This window comes from Pelodiscus sinensis, chromosome 12 (assembly GCF_052426305.1).
Source record: "Pelodiscus sinensis isolate ZL-2025 chromosome 12, ASM5242630v1, whole genome shotgun sequence".
NCBI lineage: Eukaryota > Metazoa > Chordata > Testudines > Trionychidae > Pelodiscus > Pelodiscus sinensis.
Genome location: NC_143063.1, coordinates 21,979,397 through 22,004,803, shown reverse-complemented (window position 1 = coordinate 22,004,803; position 25,407 = coordinate 21,979,397). Strand labels below are relative to the sequence as shown.

Below are 25,407 nucleotides of genomic sequence, written 5' to 3'. Positions count from 1 at the left end.
GCCTCTCTTCATATGGGAGCTCTTCCAAACCTCTGAACATTTTAGTTGCCCTCCCCTCTCCCACCCTCTCTCTTCCCCTCTCCCACCTCCTTTTCCCAGTCTCCCCAAGTTTTGTTCAATAAAGAGAGATTCTATTTTTGACCACACATTTTCTTTATTTTGTACATCAGGAAGGGGGGCTAGGGAAGGGTAAGTGGAAGGAGGTGAGGGAGGACTGGGGTACAAGCCCCCGATGGAGAGGACTGGGCTGGCTCTGCGGGCTTCTGGGGGTGGAAGCTCTCCTGCAGCCCCCCAATTGCCCCCTCTCCCCAGATGGCAGCCTGTGGCAAGTGCAGCCGGGCTGATGGCCGAGTGCTCTGATGTGCCGAGTGTGGGCACTCCAAGCCAGGACTGGTTTTCAAGCGGGGCACCCCTGAGAACTGTCTGTCAGGGGTGGGGGTCAGGTCCCTTTAAGCACAGCCCTCGGCTAGCCTGAGGCAGCAGCTCCACGCTCTAAGTCCTCATCTGATGCCCTGCCGGCACTGCTTCCGGCCATCCTTAACCCCGGTTCAGGGTCCACTTAATGTGGACATGCTAGTTCGAATTAGCAAAATGCTAATTCGAACTAGTTTTTTAGTCTGGATGCGTTAGTTCGAATTAGCTTAGTTCGAATTAACTAATTCGAACTAAGTTAGTTCGAATTAGTGCTGTAGTGTAGACATACCCTAAGAATGGCCCTGGTGAGGGCTATTTCGAAATAGCAGAAGTGGAGCATCCACACACACCTTATTTCAAAATAGCTATTTCGGAATAGGCGTTATTCCTCGTGGAATGAGATTTACAGAAGTTGGAATAAGCCGTCCATTATTGTGAATTTATTTAGAAATAACGGAATTGCTGTGTAGATGCTCACATTGTTTTTTCGAAATACAGGCAGTCCCCGGGTTACATGGATCCGACTTATATCCGATCCCTACTTACAAACGGGGTGAGGCAACCCCGCACTAGCTGCTTCCCCCCAGCAGACCAGCGAGACATGAAGCTAGCAGCTCCCTCCCCCTCCACAGCAGACCAGGGAGACGCGGAGCGGCTTTTCTCAGCAGACACCTCAGCTTGAGAATAAAGGACTGAGGGAAGTGAGGTGTGGGAGAATAAAACTGAGCTCTGGAGAAATGTTTGGCTAGAGTTTCCCCTACAATATGTACCAGTTCCGACTTACATACAAATTCAATTTAAGAACAAACCTACAGTCCCTATCTTGTACGTAACACGGGGACTGCCTGTAATGCTAATTATCTCAAAATCATGTTGCAGTGTAGACGCATCCTTGATGTCTCTGGGTGATGGTCAGGGGAAGGGCAGAAAGGCTCGCAGATGTGAAGGGAAAACGAGGAACAGAAGAAGAGAGGAGGGAAGTCATGATTTCAGACAGAAAGTTGCTGGGAGCGCTGGGAGAAAGCAAAGGAGATACCTCCTGCTGTCTGACCCCAAATATGTTCCCAAGTGGCAGACCTGGCTACTAGTTCCACACCAGGGGAGAACAAAGGACAGAAGAGGTCTATTGCAGGACTGTGTATAAGTGGAGTATCACAATAGTGCATGTGATAGGTTGGCCAGATTCAGAACACTTGGGTAAGCTTGGTTTAAAACTTTTTAGTGCTTATCCTACCAGGCCTCGTCGCCAAACCTTTTGAGCTTCTCAGCTTTTATGATAAATCATTTTGCACATTCTTAGAGGTATTTTGGTAAAACTGAGTAGCTTGTGATTTTAATATCACTAGCCCTAGAGGCTGGGCAAGAACTATTTAAAAGGGGAAAATTGGAGGGGTTTGGTTATTTGTTTTTACTCTCAACCAGAAAAACACTAGTTTTAAGGGTAAAACTGAAGAGTGCTATATAAATTCCTAGAAAGGCCAATCTGTCTGGGGTATTTCAATTTCTCACTGTCAGCAGAAATGGACAGTCAATACTTATGATTGACCTTCCTCACTAACATTGTTTTATGTACTGGCATCACAATGGAATTTGGAGGCAGTAGGATAGGTAAGCCTGTGGTAAGCACACAGCAGCATTACAATGGCAGAACAATAGCAATACAATACAGGCAGTCCCCGAGTTACGCGGATCCGACTTATGTCGGATCCGCAGTTACGAACGGGGTTTGCTGCCCGTCTCCCTGGTCTGCTGAGACGGGGAGCAAAGCCTCTGAGGACGCCGGCAGCGGGACAGCCGCGGCGCGTCTGGGATCTCCGCTGCCTGCGTGCTCCCCGGGTTTGCTCCCCGTCTCCCTGGTCTGTTGGTCTCCAGACCAGGGAGACGGGGAGCAAAGTCTCTGAGGACGCCAGCAGTGGGACAGCCGCGGCCCGTCTGGGCTGTCCGCTGCCCCGTGTGCTCCCTGGCTTTGCTCCCCGTCTCCCTGGTCTGCTGGTCAAACAAATCATGTCAAACCAATCTGATAGCTTTCTCTGATAGGATATCAAGTCTTGTGGATAAGGGAGAATAGGTGGACGTAGTATACCTACACTTTAGTAAGGCATTTGATATGGTCTTGCATAATCTTCTTATCAATAAACTAGGCAAATATAGACAGGGCTACTATAAGGTGGGTGCATAACTAGCTGGATAACTGCTCTCAGGCTATGTCTACACGACGAGTTTTGCCGGAAGAGGCAATGCAAATGAAGCGCAGATTAGCATTTTCTTGCACTTCATTTGCATAATCTCTTCCGATCTGTTTGCACAAGGGGTTTTTGTGCAAAAACAAGAAGTGTGGACATTTCCTTTTTGTGCAAATGCAAATTACTCCACTTAGGAACAATCTGTTTCACACAAAAAGAATGGGAAGTGACTGTCTAGAAAGGAGTACTGCAGAAAGGGATCTAGGGGTCATAGTGGACCACAAGCTAAATAGGAGTCAACAGTGTGATGCTCCTGCAAAAAAGCAAACATGATTCTGGGATGCATTAACAGGAGTATTGTGAGCAAGACACAAGGGCTACGTCTACATTGGCACCCTTTTCCGGAAATGCTTAAAACGGAACAGTTTTCAGTTATAAGTACTTCCGGAAAAAGCACGTCTACATTGGCAGGATGCTTTTCTGGAAAAGCACTTTTTCCGGAAAAGCGTCCGTGGCCAATGTAGACGCACTTTTCTGGAAAAAAGCCCCGGTCATCATTTCGCGATCGGGGCTTTTTTGCGGAAAAGACTACTGTGCTGTCTACATTGGCCCTTTCCGGAACAATTTTTCCGGAAAAGGACTTTTGCCCGAACGGGAGCAGCATAGTTTTTCCAGAAAAGCACTGACAATTTTACAGTAGATCATCATTGCTTTTCCGGAAAAGCAAGAGGCCAGTGTAGACATCTCGCAGCTTATTCCGGAAAAACAGCTGCTTTTCCGGAATAAGTGGCTCAGTGTAGACACAGCCAAGAAGTCATTCTTCTGCTCTACTCTGTGCTGATTAGGCCTCAATTGGAGTACTGTGTCCAGTTCTGGGCACCAGATTTCAAGACAGATGTGGAGAAATTGGAGAAGGGCCAGAGAAGAGCAACAAGAATGATTAAAGATCTAGAGAACATGACCTATGAAGGAAGACTGAAAGAACTGTACTTGTTTAGTTGGGAAAGGAGAAGACTAATAGGCGACATGACAGTAGTTTTCAGGTATCTAAAAGGCTGTCACAAGGAGAAGGGAGAAAAATTGTTCTCCTTGGCCTCTAAGGACAGGACAAGAAGCAATGGGCTTAAACTGCAGCAAGAGAGGTTTAGGTTGGACATTAGGAAAAACTTCCTAACTGTCAGGGTAGTTAAACACTGGAATAAATAGCCTACGGAGGTTGTGGAATCTCCATCTGTGGAGATATTTAAGAGCAGGTTAGATAGACATCTATTAGGGATGGTCTAGATGGTACTGGGGTCTTGTCATGAGAGCAGGGGACTGGACTTGATGACCTCTCGAGGTCACTTCCGGTTCTATTGTTCTATGATTCTATTAAAATGTTAATGGCAGACAAGACAGTCATGAACAATGTGGAGGGAGGAGGGTGTATGGAATCAGGTAGAAGATGAGAGGCAGGGAAGAGTCACAATTACAGGATCACAAGGTAACTTCATTTTGGCACCTGCACAGCTTGTTATAGTCCATGTGATTTTTTTTTATTTTAAATTACCACACCTGATCTTGGGTTAACTGCCAGGGTAATCAAACACTGGAATCAATTGTCCAGGGAGGTTGTGGAATCCCCATCTCTGGAGATATTTAAGAATAGGCTAGATAAGTGTCTATCAGAGATGGTCTAGACAGTATTTGGTCCTGCCATGAGGGCAGGGGACTGGACTCGATGACCTCTCAAGGTCCCTTCCAGTCCTAGTATTCTATGATTCTATAAGGCAGAAGTGAGTTCAATTAAATGGCGGAAGAGAAATTAAATGGTGGCTCAGTCAATGAGGATTCAGAGAGCATGTTTCATGCACAGGAAAGAGGTGAAGCTGGGAGAAGGAAACAGAAGGGGAAAGAGGGAAGAAAATACAATGGGTCAGAGAACTAGTCCAGGGCCAGGAGCTGGACAGCTTCACAGAAGTGCGAGTGAGCAACAGGATAACTACCAAAAAAGGGGATAGAAAGGTAAATTTGGGAAGTCATAATAAATAAAGTACTCAAGAGCCAAGCACTGAAATATGGCCTTTTGTACTGAACCCAAATGTCATAAAAATTGAACATTTTAGTCTGAACAGATGCTTAATTGTAGGCATTTAGTGAAACATCATAAACCAAAAAAAATCTGATATGGTTGTAAGCCAGGTACTATATTGTATAATAGCAGGGATAAATCAAGGCACCTCAGCCTGATGTTTTGGTGGTCACAATGATACAGTAGAAATAAAACAATGTGCTAAATTCCAAACCAATTAATTCTAAGTGCTTAATTTTAAAAAAGTAAATTCTATTTAAAAAATAAATACACAAAAAATTATCCCTGTGAAAGAAGAGCGAGGACAAAAAGTTGAGCAGCCTTTAGTGAGAATTGCAGAGATAAAAATTGGGCTTTATGTTAAGCTGCTACAGAATCCAATGATAATACTGAAGTAACACAGAGGGTCACAAAACCATGAATCCTTAGTGGGGATTTTTAATTTTCTAATAATGAAGTTCTGGTCTCATCTACTCCCTCAATCACAAAGCAAAACATAAAAAAAAAGGTGAGCTCTGGGGTTGTTCAAAGTACAGTAGGCTCAGCATTCAAAACTGTTTCATAACATAATGCACACAGGCTTCTTTTCATTTGCCCTAAACATGGAAAGGAGAGGGAGTTACTTTGGTTACCAAAAACACTCCCCGCCCCCCGAAGGCTTGACAGGTTCTTTCCAAAGTCTCCACAGTGTCTCTAAACATTCCTTAAGCCAAAGAGCTGGGCCTGACTTACAACATTCTAATCTAGTTCTGTCCATCCTCACAGATGATGAGAGAGTTTGAATCTGATGCTTTTATTTAAATTAATCTCTATCAAATATCCCTTGGAGAATGTGAGGGTAAATGCCTCTTCTTTGTTTACACCCATCTCACGCTGTCCCTTGTAGCTCAGTGGGCCAGCTTACCTGTGATATATTCACTGTTTTACAATATAGTTGGCTTTATTATATTCAGCGGTACTTCAAGGAACCTACAGGTTTGAATCCTGTAAGGCACTGGCTTTAACAGTTAACATGAGGCTTAAGATCGGTAAACTTTGGCATAGATAAATTTAAGTAGCTCATTAGAAGGAACTGGAAATAGATGTAAGGGGGAGTCTTGGCCATATGACATCAACTGATCACAGAACAGGAGTTCAAACCAGCTTCTGGATGGAACATCCAACTGCAAATGTGCCATGACAACTAATTGATGTATATTATAATGGGTTAAAATCACTAGCCTATAAAAAAAGGACACCTTAGCACTGGTAAGGGGAGGAAACATAAATAAAGAATAACGGTAACCCCCTATTAAATATGAATTAGAAATGGTAACGTTAGCGTAACATATTATAAAAGCAGCATCCCAAGGCAGCAAAGGTAGAAATGTAGACCTTGGGAATGGCCAGAATGAAGGTGACGGTAATGAGGAAAATAAGGGCTAACATCCAGGATGTTCTGCAAGACATGGTGTAAATATGAATGTTCCGATCTGTATTATTTCTAGCTATGTTGCTGATTTAGTGTGTATAATAGTAAATAAATTACTCATTTGTAAATATAAAAAATAGTTTCTATAGTATGAATGTTGCATCTGTGCACACTGAGGTTCCCAGCTATAAAATAATTGAAATAATAATTTTACTGGGCCTGATCTTGGGACAAGGACTGGTCACCTTGTAATATGTGGTAATCTTCGGATCAGGCTACACCATTGTTCAGATTTTGGACTGGTCTGCCAACAAAGTAACATGATAGGTTAGGAAGGTTTTTAATGATTGGTAGATGATCCTAATATTGCTGCCCAGGTTCACATTTATAGAGAACCTGTATAAATGTGAATCAAGGATAGTCAGAAGTTAACTCTTCCACTTGGAGCTGCAGCTGCTCCATCAGTTGGCTAAAACATGGCAAAAGAAGGACAATTGTTGAAAATCTCCTGAAATGACCAACAAGAATCCCCAGGAGTGTGATGTCACTTGTAAAGGCCAGAGTTAGTTATGGGCCCTTAGCTCCTTGTTCGAGGGCTCAACACTTTGCAGGAGCAAACCCTCGAACACATTACTTACATCTGCAAACCAGATGTACATTCTAAAATACAAGGCTGATGTAGAGACCTGAACTGATTATTCAGTTAGGGTTGTGTACACTTCACAGTTTAAAGCGCTGCTGCAGCAGTGCATTAAACTGAAAGTGTAGCCATGACACAAACACTGGGAGAGAGTTCTCCCAGCATTCTTTGTAAACTATGTCTGTGAGAGGTGCACTGTAGCGCTGGTTCACACTGGCACTTTACAGCGCTATAACTTGTGCACTCCCGGTATGTTTTTTCACATCCCTGAGCCAGAAAGTTATAGCGCTGAAAGTGCCAATATAAACTAGGCCTAAGTGTCTGTTTCCCTAATACCAGATTACAGAAGTTAACCTTGCTATGGTAAGGAAATATGCCCATTGTGGATAGCTTTGCAAATTATTTGAAGGAACACTAATAGGAAATCATTACACTACATTTATTACTTTGTTAAGTGCAATATGCTTGGCGCTGTACTAAACAAAATCCAGAGAGCTCCTGCCACAAAACACTTTCAATTTAAGCATTATAAAGGACATAATTCTCAAGGTACTATCATTTCTCTCACTTGAAAAGTTATCTATCTGTGTATTTTCTGAAACCTTTTATTCCATTTTTTAAAAAGGATTCAACTATGGAATCACATTTTGTCAAAGTGCTCTTGATCTGCATGTTTCTTCCCCCTCTTAAATGAGTTGTTAGTGGGCACTGAAGCATCTGTTCAACCTAGAATACGTTAAAAAAATATATATAAAGCTAACTTGTGACATGCACTTTAAGAAACGGTTACTCTGCATGTTTCCCAGCTTCTAGCTCCTTGATGCTCTCTGCCATGCTGTAGGTGGCATCCAATCAGAGAGACCGCCACTGAGGGCCAGGGAGAAGGGCTGCAGTTTTTTTATTTTATATTCCAGTTAAGTACAGGGAATGTAAGGCACTAAGGTGTGTATAGCACGAATAATGAGTTGTACTAATTCACAGAAATTCATTTTTTGCCATCACACACTGCTCCTTTTTCTATAGACCAACACTTTGAAAGTTCGTTTTTATATGTCATTTACTTCCCTGGGGTGTAATGCTTCCGAAAAATATTGCCATCTTTTAGGCTTTGATAGAAAATTATTTATGTTAAAGCAGATTCATTATTCTGGACACACTGGAAGTTGAAGGTTCTTTTTCTTTTTCTTTTTTAATTAAGGTGATTTCAAAGATACACATTTGGAACATACAGAAAAGACCAACATTGTCAGCAGACGCTGAACCTCACACATGAGTTTTCTGAGCACAGAAGGGATATCAGGAGGTTTATTAAATGAGGGAACGCTATTCTCAATTGGACGGGTCACTTGATTTTAAAGCACAAAAGGAAAATTAAGATAACGAGGTTGCTGTAAGCAGTTACCACATGGAATCCCAAAGAAAACAAAAATCTGATCTTTGTAGTGTAAAAAAAAAATTGCAGTAGCAATTAAAATCACATAGAAAATATGATTGTGGGGGAAAGCCTGACAACTGACATCAAGAGGTTAACTTTTCTATTCTTTTTAATCACTAACTAGTTCTGTCATCTTTCGGTTCAGCGCAAAACCTCCCCAGAGAAGCGCCTCCATTCTTTGAATGTCCATAAGGCAATTAGGTTTTACATTTTTAAAACTGAAGGGTTTTACAGGATGAGCCAATTTATATGTTTCCATAATAAGAAAAGACTCAGGGCTACTGAAGGATCTATTACAAAATGGCTTAGGTGGTGCATTATTGAATCATACAAAGCCAAGGGGCTTCCAGGCCCCAGAGTCTGTAACAATCATTTTGTGGGAACTACCTGGGCAGAATACAGAACAGTTTCATTTTTGGAAACCTGTAAAGAAGCCATTTGCTATTTGGAGTTCCTTGAACATGTGCAGTACAAAGTGCTATAAATCACAGGGTCAGGCTCTAGCACAGGCTGCGCTGGATAGAAGGGTGCAGCAATAGCAGTGGGGTAGTTAGGTTTTTTCGTTCCTGAACCTTTTTATTGTCTTAATAATGCTGGTCAAGTCCCGGTCATAGAAACAGTTGGGTGAATATAGCTGTGAGCAAAAATGGGTGATAGCTTTCAAAATGGAAAATTGCAACAGCTATATCTACCAATTAAAGCTGTTCTGTGAACAAATCTGATGATTAACTGGATATGTAATTAAGCCTTTATTATTAGTCTAATTGGATGGTTAGGGGAATTATTAAGGCTGTTAAGATTCTGTGCAGCAAGCTGGCTGTGCAGTACAGGCAATATGAAATTTAGCTCATTATTAGCAGGGCCAGGTGAACATGTGAATGGAAATTCGAGCCAGCCACACCCAACCCTTTCAAACCGAACCCAAATGAACCTGAATAGAGTTCAGTTCAGCAGAGACTGTTATGATATTCTACTGGTTGACCAAGTGAAGACTTATCACAGGGAGGCAAACTAAAGGGAGGAGATTCCCAGACACTGGTCTAGGATAATCTCAGTCTCGGACACCAGGTCCTTGAAACCTAAGTGGTAAGTAGTTCTTGCAACACAGAGATATGGTCAGTTAAGAAGCAGCTTGCAGTACAGTAGTTGTTCTTTCTGAAGCATGGAGAGAGTGGACTGATTCCCAGAAAAGTCTGGCACTCCAAGGCTCAGTGCTTGGAGAACAAAGCAAAGGAATGAGATTGGTTTTGGAGTCTGCAAGTTTACCTGCTGCCTGCATAACCTGAACTTTCCCAGGCTCGCTTCCTCATGATCCTTAGATCAACATTCTACTTGCTCCATGCCTACCCCAATCAGTGCACACCAGCATAGACTCTAGGTAAAAGGAAGAGCAAGAGACAAGCTGGGCCTTGATAAAACGTATCTCCACCCCACGCTTTTACCTGCCATAGTTTGTGAACAATGGACTACACTTTGGAAAAAAGACAATCCTTATATTTAGAATCTCTTAGTGGTAAAAATCATGGCATTGATTTTCAATCACCCCACACCTTTTTTCATCACGTACACCTCGGCAGAGTGAGTGGAGAATTCCAATTTGCAAACATTAAAACTTGGCAGTGGTGTCAATGACAATACAAGTTGCAAGGCATTAGAGAACAAAGCCTCAGAAGTCCCTCAACAATGACAAGACGTGCTCTCCCCTCTTTGGAAAAAAATAATTAAAAAAATTGAGCTTACCTGGGGTTTGAGAGAGGAACTGATATAACATGTAGGCCAGTGGAATTATGGTTATCAAACAGTTATCTCCATTAGTCTCAATGAAGTCATGCCTGGTTATTGCTGTTGGATCAATATGATGCTCTCTAAATGGTCTGATAAATGCCTGTTGGTAGAAAAAACAAGAATAATGTTAATTATGTTTTCCATGGTCCCACAGACTTTTCCCCAAGTTTGTGTGTTTCCCACCAATATGAAAAATCTTGAATTTAACAGAGGTCACTAAAAGTGTGATCTTATCAAGCAACCTAGCATGAAAGCATTAAAAAAAAGCATAATCATCACCAGAACTCAAATTGTTCATAGTGTAGAGGCCTCAGGAAGCCCAAGGACTGTGACTGGGTAACAGTGCAGGACATTTTCCTAGTTTGCATACCCATCCAGAACCAGCCACAAGCTAGCCAAGAGAACAAGGAACCCTTTAGTGTTATAACCAACACCGTAAATGAAGCAGATGCTATGTCAAATACAGCAAACAGCGGTATATAAGTAGGCAGTGGTAGAACCAGTCTAAAGAACAAAACAGGTGAGTTTTAAAAGACCAGTTCTAATTGTTGGGTCCATAATTAATGTCTGTGAAGAAAAATAGTAACTACAGTTAAGCAGGTAAAAATGCTACCCATGGAAAACGAGTCACAAGTTACTAATGGTGTAACACTGAAATGGCATGTGTGTGCAGAACATGTATGAATTCCCAAAGGGTTGGCTGTTGGGCTGATATCAAAATAAATATTTTGGATGACATCACAAATCTTCAAGTGACACAAAGTTACAAGTTACAAAAATCACAGACGTTAGTGCTTTTGTTTGGATGTAAATGCTAGCATTCCTGTATGAGAGTTAGGTGTTGTTATTACTGAACAAGAACACCCTGATGACCATTTGCTATTGGAGCAATGCCTTGTGACCATTTAACATCCCAAATTTCCACATGGATGTATTCTGTTCAAGACACTGACACATCCAATGTCTGGAATGAAAACAAATATGGGATATTATTAATTGACGAGGCTGCAAGAACTTAATCTACACTGCTACTGTTACAGGAATTCCCTATAACCACAGAACTGAAACTAACATTTAGAAAAAACGTTTGCTTTGACAACTGATTGTGTTTTTGTAATTATATCAATCCACATGCTAGATTAGCTGCTTGTAGGTTCATTTTTCTTACTGCAGCAAACTAAGAAAGTAAAATTGTGGAATAAAAACAACCATTTAAAAATACACCGTAAAAATTATTTTGGATCCCAGTTCCACAAAGGAAATTCTTATACAACTGTGTAAATGACAACAGGAGTTTTACAATTCAGAACAGAGAGTTCCCCCTAGAAAGACTTTCAAAAACTTATTTTTCTTAATAAAATATGTCATAGGATTACAACTCAAATTTTCACAATGAATGGCATAATTTAATGTTCAGAATAAGCAAATTAAAGTAAGCCAAACTCCACAAAAAAACCTAAGGTTTACTTAAAACAATTGCAAAGAATTTTAGAGTCTTCACAATTACAGCTTTTGCATTTGAATTTTCAGACCAAATGACTTAATATCACACTATCTACAGCTACAAGATTTTAGATTCTGTGCGTATATGGATATTGACTGAGACTATGGAACAAAAAGAGAGGAATTTATTGGAGAAAATAGAAGAAAGAAAAATTCTGGTACAGAAACTATAATATTAAAAAACAAGTTAACCAAACCAGAATTAGTACAATTCAAAGCAAAGTGTATTTCCAACATAAACTTGACCTGCAACTACATTACCTAGGCCTTGTCTACACTGGCAGCATAATGCAGGTTATGTATAGCTATGCTTTACAGAAGGCTGCAACCTTACTGCAGTATGCAGTTGGGGAGAGGTATCTCGAACAAGCTCTGGCAGTTCCCAGCTGTGAAGCCTTTCCCTGTGGCGGGAAAAGGCTCTAGCAGCAGGACGCTACATTCTAAAAATAACCATGCAGACAGGAGAGGCACTGCTGACTGTAGAGAGCCATATTCAACACATACCCTAAGATTCTTAGCTCTGCCCACCTAGCAGTGTGGATGGGGCTTATTTATACCCACGCTTGGAGGGCGCACAGTCTGTATTCTTCATACCACCATAAGTGTAGACGTAACCTCAGCCAGCTACAGAACATCAATATATCTCATTGTATTGATGCCCATGAAAAAAAGACACACTAATATCTTCATATTAATTCTCCTTGTCTAGCATACACCTAGTACACGTTTGAGGCTGACTAGTGAACAAATAACCACCAACGGAAGGCTGTCCTAATAAAGGTGAGTTAATATGTGCTCCAAGTACTTAACTGTACCTTGAATCAGTTTTCCCAGAAAGTATTGTAAGTTTCCTCTAATTGTTGCTAATCATTCAATTTATTTTAATTGCTATATATTTTTAAAACCTCTTAGACTCTTGTACACAAAATATAAAATAGATTTGTGTGACAGTCATTGTCATCAAGTTAATTCTGTGTACCGACTTCTCCCAAAGTAACTTGTTTTCATTACTAGCAGACTCTAAAAGAAAAACGGCAGGTGAACAAATGCAGCTTATTACTTTTTAATACCCTGATCTAGCAACTGGTGGCACGCATGCACAGCTGTGTGCCTACATGGAACCCGCCAGTTGCAACAGAACTCAGAGAAACATAGCTGCAGTCAATTGCAAGATCAGGGTCTTAGCTTGTAGGAAAAAATTCTAATGGGATGAAAGACAATTTTTACATTTTAATGACAAATTTATCATCTCATAGCAAATGTATTTCTTGTATCAACTTTTCAGGACACAAAAGGGAATTTCAAAACTGCTATGTATCCTTACAAGATGGAACATGACTTCAGAAAAAAGAAAATGATCCCAAGAACCTTGAAAGAAGGAAATACCACTGATTTAAAGATGACTTATGGAATATGTTGTAAAATTTCTCAGGAGAAAGGGAATCAAAGCTGCTTTTCCCCCCTATGAAAAAGGATGAAAACCAGGCATTCATCAAAATGGGCTGCTGAAAGAAAGAAAAAGCAAGCTAGAAAGAAACCCTGTAACATATAAAAGATTGCAAACATTGCTGAACATCAGAAATATCATCAAATGTATAGTTCAGCACAAATAACACACATATATATGCATAAGGATAAAAGCAAATGGAAAGGAATAGCTCCATGTTGAGGTTCTTTCATGGAAGTGGGACTGCACACATGTCCAACTATAAGAGACAAATCCCATGCTTTCATACCAAATGGGAGCACTGCACATGTAAGGAGCTACTTGCTTTCAGGAGGATCTAAGAGAAGAATTTTACATGGTATTTCAATCATCTGTATCCACAAATGCTTGCAAAGGGATTCTATAAATGGTGGAACTCCATGATGAACTGAAAATATCATCAAGCGGCAAAAAGTGACTTGTTAAGTAGCACCATAGTTACCAGCTCATTAACATACAAGATAATGAATATTACTTGCACAAAGAATATTTTATATTATTTAAGAATACTATATGAAAGAAAGGTACATAATTTCACAACACGCATTCTGATACTAAGCATTGTTCCATGTAAAATAAAACATGATGTATATCTGACCAGTTACCAAATTCTAATCTACATGTATCCAGATGATGCAAAAGGTCACTTTAAGACGGAAGGCCAAGGTGAACATTGTGCTGAGTTTGACAAAGCACTGTTTGCCCACAGACTGGTGTGAGGGCATGAGAGAGAGGAGGGGAAATCTCCAACCTTGGATCTGAGGTGGGGCAGAAGCAGCACTCCATCATAAAACCTCCTCAGCTTAATCTCCCTTTTCTTCCTGGACCTGCTTTAAGGTTAAACAGAAAAACTGAACTTCTGTGTAACACGTGTTTCTCCTAGACAACGAACAAAGCTGGAATGTCAGTCAGAACACCAGTGATCCTGGCGTATCCCCCTGTGAGGAGGGAGCACCTCCAAGAAGAAAAGGTGGGGAGGAGGAATCAAGATGACAAGGCACAATCCTCCTACAAAACCCAACAAATTAAACTACACACCTGAGCCTCTTTAATCTGGCAACCCTGGGAAACAGGGTTTGATGGATTAAAGATTTTGCCAGGCCAGGGAGGGCGTGACGGGGATGAGAGTAAGGCACTTACCTGGTACTCCATGCCCTCTGCTGCTATGGAAGCAATGGGGAAAAGCCTCTGGCTGAGCACGTCACCGCACTGCCGTTTCCCCAGATGGCAGTGGCACACAGAGCCGCTTCTGCCAGCCAATGGCCGTACTACAGGTGTTCCCAAATCAGAGACACCCAGGGTACATAGGCTGTAGTGTACAAAACACGAAAGTAATAAAACTAACAACTAAATAAAGACTAGTTGAAGCAAGCTTGACTGATTGAAGTGGGCATGCTGAATGCACCGTCTCAGGCCAAGGTGGTTAAGAAGGAATGGAAGGTGATTCATCCAGGCAGCTCTATCTAGCCTTATGTATAACACAAGAATTTGTAGAGTGAATGAATGCACCAAATAGGCACTACTACCAAAAATCTCCAATTGAAAGCATATACACATACTTGACATGGAGCATCCACAGGAACACAACTCAAAGAACTGTAACTTTTGGAAACTGTGTCCCTTTCTGGTAACTCATGCTTTGAAAACATAAGACAGTTTAGCATGGGGCCTAGAAAGATCTTACATTACTAAGAAATTATGGCATTAAGAGGTTGTGTTATCTGGTGCATAAGAAGCAAGGAATTTCTCAAAGAACTTAAAAAAAAACAAACAACAAAAACCTAGAACATTTAAGTGGAGAAAGGTGTCGATTTTCTTTCCTGGTACAGCTAACAGGGTGGCAGCACTTTTTGCTCTAGCAAATGTCTGTATTCATTATGCTCAGGAAGAACAGAAATCAATCTGAGAAAAAGAGAATGAAAAGTATTCAATTAAGCACCAGTCACCATGAAAGAGCACATTTTGAAAAGATTGCTTTAATACAAGAGCAATTATGCTGATATGCAGAGCCCTGCACGGTTACAAAAACGTGGATCTTCATCCGATCCACATCCGCCAGGCTCAGTTCATCATCCAATCCACAGCCCACAATCTGGATTTTATGTGCATCCATCTGGAGAGGAGGGAAGATAGATGAGCAAGGAGGGGGGCAGGGTCATGCAGGGAAGAGGCAGACAGTACAAAAGTAGGGACTGGGGCTAAGGGACAGCAGCAGTTGGGACTAAGCAGCAACAGGGACCCAGGGCCAAAGTTCTAGGTTGGTGCACACTAGGGGAAGGAAGTGGGGGGAGGGTAGCAGGGCTGGCACTCAGCCTCTCCTGCAGAGAGATTTAGGATGGAGCTTCTTGCATCCTTTCCCTAGCCTGGTGCCTCCCTCCCAACATGGTTGCCGAACTGAGGGGGTGGGGGAAAGCCCTGCATGGGTATCCATTCCACTTGCCGTGAATATGAAGCGGATATCCATAGATATACAGGGCCCTCCTGACGTGAAGTCCTGCGAGTTAGAAGCAAACTCTGATATATTTTCAAGTGACCTTTATGGGTGGATTTCAGAATTCTTACACTTTCAAAATTACCTAGGGGGGGTTGTGGAATCTCCATCACTGGAGAAGGGCTGATTAGACAGACACCTGTCAGGGATGATCTAGACAGTGCCTGGTCCTGCCATGAGAGCAGGGGACTGAACTCGATGACCGCTCAAGATCCCTTCCAGTTCTAGTGTTCTATGATTCTATGAAAAGGAGGCATGAAAAAAGTGAGCAATAAGAACACAAAGGAAACCATAACAAAAGAGTATTCATTTGTCTGAATAAAATAATCTGCAGAAAACTGCAGACAAAATTGATTTACACCAGGTAATTATCTGGAAATATACAATAAAAATTTTAAAATACTCATATGCTCCACAGCTCCTGCAATGTATTTATTGCAATGCTATTTATATAAAGAAAGTAAGTAGTAGCCACTGTAGCAAAAGAAAATAATTGCTGCAAAAGGAAAATTATGTACTAAGGCACAATTAGAATTATACTACCTCCTTCTAAAATAATAGCAATAATACACTGGCTCTGTAAGCATGGAAGGATCCATGGCCAGCACCGATCACCATGCTAGGAATATGTATCACACAGCACATGTTAAAAATGACTGTTAAACTAGAGATGTGAAAGTGTAACTGTGTCACCAGTTAACCAATTAGCCTGGGCTTTTTAGGTTCACAGTTACACGCAGACTACCAGTATGCATGGGGAGCCAGCTTAAAAGCCAGCTTCTGCCGTGCGCTGGCCCACGGGGAACCACCTGCCTCCCTGCGCTTCTGCCTCTACATCAGCTGACCGCCGCCCCATATGTAACCAGGTAACTGCTGATATTTTCAGTGGTTACACGGTTACTTAATTACGGGCATTTTAACATCCCTATTACTAAGACTGTACTCTGAAAAAAATAAATACATTTGGGAATTGTAAACATGGAATCTAAAAAGCTGTTCAGAAGTCAAACTTCAGAAGTAAGTCAACTGACAGTAGTTCTGTGGGAGACATAGTTTCAAACAGTTGAAATAACTAGTAATAGCTTGGCATTTCCTGTGGCCAAAATACATGGGACACACAATGACAATTAGTGGGAAAAGTGTGAGGGCATGATGCTTTCTAGCCATAAAAAAAGGGGGGATTTTAGATTTTAAAAGCTTCTAGAAAGGCCATTCAGGAGGAAGATTTTCAAAACTCCCTAAGAGTCAGGAGTGCAATCCACACTGGTTTTCACTAGGACTTGTTCTCCCAAATCTCTTAGGATAGTCCCTATATTTAAGCCTTCCTGCCAGCGTCCTGACTTTTTCTTAAAGATGGGCAAATTGTCCCATATTTACTACCTCCCCTCATCACTACTGGTGGATCCTGCTGCTGGCCGAACACCTACCAGCAGTGAGTGGGAAGGCCCACTGGCCAAAAAGGGGGGGGAGGAATGCTCAGCTGGTGGCAGGGCAAAACTGCAGCGCCTGGGGCCAGTCACTTCTCCTGCTGGTCCATCAGTGCAGGTTCCACTGCATGCCAGTTCTCAGCTTCCTTCACCCCGTCCCATTTCCGGCTATCACTGTCTGTGTTCGCGCTGTGATGACTGGTGATTGCAGGCAGGTGCCAGACAGCAGTAGGTTACACGTGACCTCGGCTGACCATCCATCAGCCCTTTACATGCTTCCTCTTTTACTGTCCTCTCCCTGCTTTGCCTCTCTGCTCCTGTTACAAGACATGCTCTAGTGGGACACTACTAATTCAAGACAAACTGCTCAGACAGAGCTGCCACAGCCCAAACAGGGATCCTTCACTTACAAGGTATCCCAAAGAACTTCTGTTTCGTCACACAAGCTAACATAAGTCACACACCCAATACTCTTGAATGATCCATTCCCCTATATGATGACTGGTGATGAGACCGTACCACCCCTTGTATGGATGAGTGGTTATGAAACCAATCTCAACAAACATCAGGTTCTTCTGATCTCAAAGGACCAGCCACATGCTCAGGTCAATTTATATTTCAGATCTTACCCAAAAATCACATCATTGCCAATCCTTTAGTATTTAAAATCTAAAAGATTATTTATAAAAAGAAAGGTGAGAATTAGGATTGGTTAAAGGAATCAAACACATACAAATTGCCAAGTTCTTGGTACAGTCTTGTAAGAGTGATAGACTAAACTGATGGCTTGAGACAAGTCTCTGGAGTTCAGTCCTTTGTTTAGAAATTCAGTTGGTAGCAAAGTTCCTTCAGAGGTAAGAAACAGAACTGAAGATAAAAGGGAATGGTTTCCAAGGCCTTCTATACTGTCTCCCACATGGAAGGAATCCCATGGTTCTTGCAGTGGAAAAGTACAGCAATAAGATGGTGTTTGGAAAAATGGGTAAGTCACCTATCCATGCATGACTCAGACCTTTGCAGGTGGATTCCATGTACTAATCTGAACATTCCCAGGAAGGTTCATCAGATGTAGATTGGCATCTCCCAATGTCCGAGAGAAGTTAAACAATTAACCTGTAAGCATGAGGCTTATCAGTATGTTTACTGGTTAATCGGTCCTTACCAGTGAATTCTGGCGATGGCCAGCCACAATGGGAAGGAACAGCTCAGGAGGGGCCTGGAGGCCAGGCAGTGGGACGTCACAGCTGCAGTAGGGCTGGAGGGTGGGCCAAGTGGCAGACTTTAAGTTAAAATGGTTAACTCAGGGCCTGCCACTCGGCCCACCACCCTACAAGGTCTGTTGTGAATCTATCACTCCGCAAAGGGCCATCTAACTTGAGTAGTCCCTTTATAACATGCAGGCCAAATGCTTCACGGGTGCTACTCAGAATCAAATATATAGGCAGTCCCCGAGTTACGCGGATCTGACTTATGTCGGATCCGCAGTTACGAACGGGGATTTTCTTGCCCCGGAGGACTGGAGCGGCGGGACGCCTGTTCCCGCCGCCCGCCTCCTCCGGGGCAAGAAAAGCTGCACCCCGTCTCCCTGGTCTGCTGGGGGAGCCAGCAGACCAGGGAGACGGGGACCAAAGTGGCGGAGTACCCGGGCCGGACCCGCGGCGCTTCCAGCTGATCTGGAAGCACCACGGGTCCGGCCCCGGGTCCTCCGCCGTTTTGCTCCAGCTGATCTGGAAGCACCACGGGTCCGGCCCCGGGTCCTCCGCGGCTTTGCTCCGCGTCTCCCTGGTCTGCTGGGGGGGGTTGGGGACGCAGCTAGTGCCCCCCCCCCAGCAGACCAGGGAGACGTGGAGCAAAGCCCGGGGCCTGTGGTAGAGCAGGTGGGGCACAGCCGGTTGGTCCCGCAGCACCGCTCCTTGGCACTACTGGACCAACCCGGCAGCACCCCAGCTGCTCTGCCCCAGGAGTCCTGATTCAGCCGCTGCTGATCAGTTGCAGCAGCGGCTGAATCAGGACGCCTGGGGCAGAGCAGCTGGGGTGCTGCTGGGTTGGTCCAGTAGCTCCGAGGAGCGGCCGCGCTACTGGATCAACCCAGCAGCATCCAAGCTGCTCTGCCCCAGGCGTCCCCAAGTCAGCCGCTGCTGACTCTGACCAGCGCTGACTACAGGAAGCCCGAGGCAGAGTTGCTCTGCCCCGGGCTTCCTGGAATCAGCTGCTGATCAGTTTCAGCAGCAGCTGACTTGGGGATGCCTGGTGTTCTTAAGTTGAATCTGTATTTAAGTCGGAACTGGTGTCCAGATTCAGCCGCTGTTGAAATTGATCAGTTTCAGCAGCGGCTGAATCTGGATGCCAGTTCCGACTTACATACAGATTCAACTTAAGAACAAACCTACAGTCCCTATCTTGTACGTAACCCGGGGACTGCCTGTACTGAAATACAAGTACATAGTCAAGAGTCATAATTTCAAATACAAAAATGATACATGCATACAAATAGTATAATTATTACCAGATGAGAAACTTTTCATAGACACCTCAGTTGGCACACTTTGTACAAGATCTGATGAAAATATAGAACAGCAACTATGATCTATATGGTCATATTTTGATCAGATATGTGGAAAACTAGCCCCTGGCAGGAGTGCTCAGCTCACCAGCAGTCTGACCAGCATGCTTCTTCCTTCCTCCACTACCTCCAGTACAGTTGATGCTCTAGGAAAGCCCCAAACCCTCCAGCCTGGGGCACTGGCCAGATACTAAATCCTGCGAGTGTCAAAGCCAAGCACAGCACTGGCACAGGGAAGCCTTCTCCCCACTCAGCTAAGCTCTGGAGTAGTGGAAACAAGAATTTGCATCCGTAGCCTGCAGGCTCAACAACAATCCCCTGGAGGGGATTAGCATCCTTTTCACCCACGCACCCTAAGTCCTGCCCTCAGGAAGTGGGGGGCTGCTCTGTTCTCCAGGCACATTCCCCTGCTGAGCCACCTCTCTGGCTGAGTTGCCTGAAGCCCCTATAGTCAGGTTCCCTGGGCCCTGCTGAACAATGCATCTTTAGGCATTAACCCCTTCCTGCCCACATTGTAGCCAGGGGACAGGAGGCAGCTGGGTTCAATTGGTGGCCAGCAGCAGCCTCGAGGTGTTAGTTGCTTTTCAACAGGACAAGCTGCTTCCAGTTACGGGGGAGGAGGAGACGAGGAAAGAGATGAGCATTGCAAAGACATGTCCAGGTCATCCCTTCCCCCTCTCTTCTTCCTCTACAGTCCTTGGTTGGCAGGGGACTGAAATTCCTTGTGAGAGACACAGCGGTGTGACCAAGAGCTGTATTTGTTAAAACACTGAGATTTCCATCCTGGAACCTGTAGGATGGGTATTTCCAGAATGTTTCTGGCTAGACTTCTAGAAAATGACCTAAGGGGTGGACATGAAGAAGCTATGCTGCACAGGGAACCCTGGGAAAAGATTGTGCATCAGCTCCTCTGAAAACTAGCCCCCTAATTTAAAATGATACGTAAGAACATTTTGGCCTCCAAGTCCATCTTCAGGGCCAGATTCGTACCACAATTGCTCATCTCGTTGTTGGCAACTGTGTGTATATCAGCCAATTAGAAGCCTAATTTCCCATCTGCAATGTGAAGTTATTGTCCCTGCATGTGCACTCGTCGGGACAGAATTATGAAATTCTGGCACAGAATCAAAGATCTTCACCCTGGTCTGTGTGTCCGGCATTACTCCCGACTAATCCTTTTCTGTTTCAGGCAGGAGGCAGGGAAGACCTTTTGTCTCTTTGTTCAGTGTGTCTTTCAGAGAAGCTGGAGATCTCTTTCTTTCCTTGTCCCTGTTCTTTGTCAGTTTTACAATCCTATTGTTGCTAAATGATGGCTCCCTTTCTGCACAGTGACTCCCACTGGAGCGGTAGGAACCTAGTACTGCTGGGAATCAGGCCCCTTTTCCTTTAGGTTCCAAAACACAGGTTTAGGGATTAACCTATAAGCAGCCAAGTCTGGAATGTTCTATAGCTAATTGCAGACTTCTAGTTTAAGTAGCCAGTTATTAGCTAGATCTTACATATATTGAATGGGAAAACGGCTCAAAAATAATATCCCATGTCTTACTGAGAATATTGGTATAATATTTCCTGAAATCTGACATATCTCCCCAAAGATATTAGTACAATTAATGGCTGTAATTCTGAAATTATATAGGAGAAAAAGATCCACCCTCAGAAATGGCTGGATTGGCATTTAAGCTTCATGTGTTTGTATAGTCTTAGCATTACAGATTCACTGTAAATTTCTTTGCTATGGAGATTGTTACTAATATGCGAACAACTCTGAGGGTAGGCACGCTATCTTGAAAATGAATAAAATATAAACATTACAGGAAAGAAAGACCTTGCAAGGTCAACTGCAGAGCAAGGGCAAACCCAGACACTACACACAGAAGCATCAGGCTGCAGCATGTGTGGTTCACAGGCAGGACTCTAAGGAAACTCAGAAAACAATGGGTCAAAGGAGAAAAGGGAAGAAGTATTACAGCACCAGATAGGTCATGGTCTTAGCAGCTCAGCAGCAAGAAATATGTGAGGATTGCTGCGAGTATAAGAAAAATCCAGCCACTCTTCCAGCCTCTCAAATACAGTCTCAAACCTGTTGTCGTCTTGTGACTGATTTTTAAAGAAGGAGGTAAAAAGAGCTTAGCAACCACAAGCTCCAAACACAGCCATGAAAGGTCAAGAAAAATGGTATAAAATAATCACCTAAATGTAAGGGGCAAATTCCCACCCCTCAATCAAGAGCAGTTCAAATAAATGCACAGTTCAGACTCAATGATCTAGCCTCAGGCTATTTGAAAATCCAGATTAAATGATATCATAGCTCTTTCACAGAGTTATGCACAATGCATTTCTATCCCTTTTATACAAAAGCTTATCTTCCCAAAGATTTAAGAAAATTTAGGAAGTAATAGGGGAAAATATCAGGATTGAACTGCAGAATTTAGGAACGACACCTTTTTATCTAAGCTTTTCATACTTATCTCAAAGCACTTAAAGACGAAAAGCAAATATAATCTCAATTTTACAAATGGGGAAACGAAGGCTCAGATCAGAAAAGAAACATGCCCAGTGGCAGAAACAGACATAAAACTCAGTTGATCTGATTTTCAATCCAGTGCCCTGATTACACTGCCTCTCAGTTTAACAAAGAAACTGTACATATTACACAGACACTTACCCACACACTTTCAAAATATCTACAGCCTGATTTTGCAAAAGTAGTAAATACCCAACCTCTGCCATTAACTTCAATATTACCTTGGCCTAAGGACTTTTGGGGCTTGAATTCAAGGGGAATTGTGAGTGCTCTGCACTTGCAAATTTTGGCAAATCTCTCTAGCCTTGAAGACACACACATGTATATGTGCCTTCAATACATACAAAATGCAGCTCTTAAAAGTCATCTGTCTTGATCCAGCTGAGGAACATATCACTCCCCAGTATGATTCCCTTCCACTATTGCATCAGATAAACTCATCATCAATGCTATGCCCATTCCTAGATATCCACCAATATCAAGTTTAGTACTACCCCCAGACCATCTGCTCCATAAATATTCCTTCTCATTTACAGCCATTTGCTTCTCAGACCTCCATGACTTCTGTCATGCAGCTATCTATGCAAGGCCTTTAGACTAGTTTGCAAGTGCTCCTGACATGTCCAGAATTATGACCCACTTCTTCCATCCTTCCTGTCATGAATCTAGTTGACTTATATAAACATTCTTATCTCCAACACTTTCTGAATGTGTGGAAAATACACTGGAGAGACAAGATGGATGTGATAATATATTTTACTGAATATATAAATATTCAATAAAACTTCTGATAAAGAAAAGCGTTCAAGCTACGCAGACCTCTTCCTTGGATTTGGGAAAAGAACTCAGTGTCACAATTAAACACAAAGGCTGCGTCTAGATTGGCATGATTTTCCGGAAATGCTTATAACGGAAAAGTTTTCCGTTAAAGGCATTTTCGGAACAGAGCATCTAGATTGGCACGGACACTTTTCCGCAAAAGCCCTTTTGCGGAAAAGCATCCGTGCCAATCTAGACACGCTTTTCTGCAAAAAAGCCCCGATGGTCATTTTCACAATCGGGGCTTTTTTGCAGAAAACAAATCTGAGCTGTCTACACTGGCCCTTTTGCGCAAAAGGGACTTTTGCCTGAACGGGAGCAGAATAGTATTTCCGCAAGAAGCACTGATTTCTTACAGTAGGACGTCAGTGCTTTTGCGGAAATTCAAGTGGCCAGTGTAGAGCAGCTGATTTTCTAGAAAAACTGGCCAGTCTAGACACGGCCAAGGTGCAACAGATTGTTTAGCATTAGTATTTAACACAATATCTGAGGGACTTGCCTCTTCCATCAACAAAAATTGATCCAATAAAAGATATTGCCTCACCACCTGTTTGTCCCTCTAATATCCTGCTGTCAACATGTCTACAATACTGAAAACAGAAAATATATTGTGGGTGTTACCAGGTAACTAAAGTAAATAAATAATATTCACTTAAAAATTCACAAGATAATGTTAGACAGGACTGACTTTAGAAGCAAACTCATAATTAAATGTACCATTTCTACTAAATATGAAGGTAAAATTATTTCAACGTAATTACTTTAACAGTGTTTTGTAATTATTATGTATTGTTTCTGGCTGTTGTAAATTGCAAATAATAATTTTGAGACTAGTCCTTTTGAATATTTTCTTAATGAAAACTAGAAGCATTTATATATCGGCAAATCAGAAGTTAGAGTGGAAAAATGAAAACAAATATGCACACCAAACCTATCACATATATGACCAAAATTGTTGATATCTAAGAAGTGTGTGTACTTATATGTAACACACATACACTTGCATACAAATGCTTACCCTTTATTTGTTTGCATGTATATCAGATGTTACCAGTTTGAGCCCATGCCTCATTTATTTCTATTAATATTTTGTTTTTGTGAAAGGAAGGCATATATGCTATACCACGTACAAAATTAAGTGAGGCTAAGATAAAGCTTTTGTAATGTATATCATACGAATGGTCTCATCAATCAAATTATTTTCATATTACTAAACAGCCTCATATATACTATTTCAATGACCTGATTAAGTGCCAGATCTGGCATGTGTGCGCGCACACACACACACACACACACACACACACACACGAAGATAAGATGGATTCTTTTGTCAAAGATGTATTTGAGATTAACAGCAAACTGGCAGATTGAATGTGTTACACTGCACTGAGGCAATTACTGTAGTAGGTAAAGCAAATGATAAAGATTTATTTAGTACAAGGCTGATATTCATTAATCTCTTTAAACCCCATGTTAAGGTTGTTTAAAGCACTGTAGATCTTCTCTGGGAAGGTCTGTTGAATCTATGACAGAAAAGGCAGACCTGCATAAATGCAGTGCAAGTCTCCATGGACTATGACATTTCTATACCTCCACAGGGAGGCCAGTATTTTAGATTAGTTTGGTTAGCACTGCAGATGCAGCATGCTGATTTACTAAACTCTGATGCAAGTACCAAAAATAATTAGTTTATCAAAGATCACTTTTTCCTTCTCTTTCATTAGTGTGCTAAATATGGCATTGTCACAAGGAAATAACTTATTTCAGTGGTTTTCAGACACTAACTGCAGACATCAACAAAATTGTACATTTCTAATAAGATCTGTGTTTTTCCAGTGATGATTTTTTTTTTAAAGAAGAACATTTTCTACAATTGCACAAAGGTCACTCACTTAAACCTCTCCTTCCACACATCTCACCATAAGATATCAGTAAGCATTTCTAAAAATTAAACATTTACTTTGGTGCTCTAATATCACAGTGATAGGCACAGTAGAAATAACTAGATTTAGTGCATAAGCTTTTTTGAACTGCATTTTGAATGTCACAAATTAAACTTGTTCAATGGATAACCTGACCACTAAAATTTCATGATTTTACAGCAATCACTTTACAAAAAAAAAAAAAATTATTATTGGGTGGGTAGCTAGAAAAATACTCCCTTTGAAACAAGGTAATTTCTTCAGTTTTTAAGTGATATACACTTCTCAATACACAAGAAAGAATTGATATTGTCTCACCAGTTTTGGTCAAGGTTCCCAGTTACTGTGGGTAGATGGGTGTGTAAAACCAGAAAGACACCCACCATCCCTCCTAATTTTTCATCTTCAAAAAGCATATTAAAATTATTATTTATTTCTAGTCTATTGCTCATACTGAATGCAAGTCAACCTTTCCTTACCTTGCCAATGACAGGAATATCAACGGAACCCCAGGTATCAGCTCCCCAGTGAACCATGCCTGAGGCAAAATCAGCTGTAATAATTCCAGCAACTGGAAATAAAAAAGAATGTTAACAGTAGACACTAATCTACACACTGAAGTTACATCAACCACTTACTCTGTGCAGCAGATAAAAATAAAAAAAGAGACTGATTTCCAAATGCCAAAATACTTTTTGAGACCACACATATTTAACAAAATTCAGTTTAATCA

General features: G+C 42.0%; 1 protein-coding gene across 1 annotated transcript in view; it reads right to left on the bottom strand.

Moving 5' to 3' along the window:
- The window catches only part of LOC102453654 (plasmanylethanolamine desaturase 1-like), an 86,417-nt gene that overhangs the window by 9,885 nt on the left and 51,125 nt on the right, over nt 1-25,407 (bottom strand). The window contains exons 3-4 of the mRNA XM_075940231.2: nt 25,154-25,245; nt 9,895-10,039 (exon numbers count right to left, since the gene is read on the bottom strand). Coding sequence (XP_075796346.2) covers nt 9,895-10,039; nt 25,154-25,245 — 237 coding nt within the window. The remainder of the gene's footprint in view (nt 1-9,894; nt 10,040-25,153; nt 25,246-25,407) is intronic.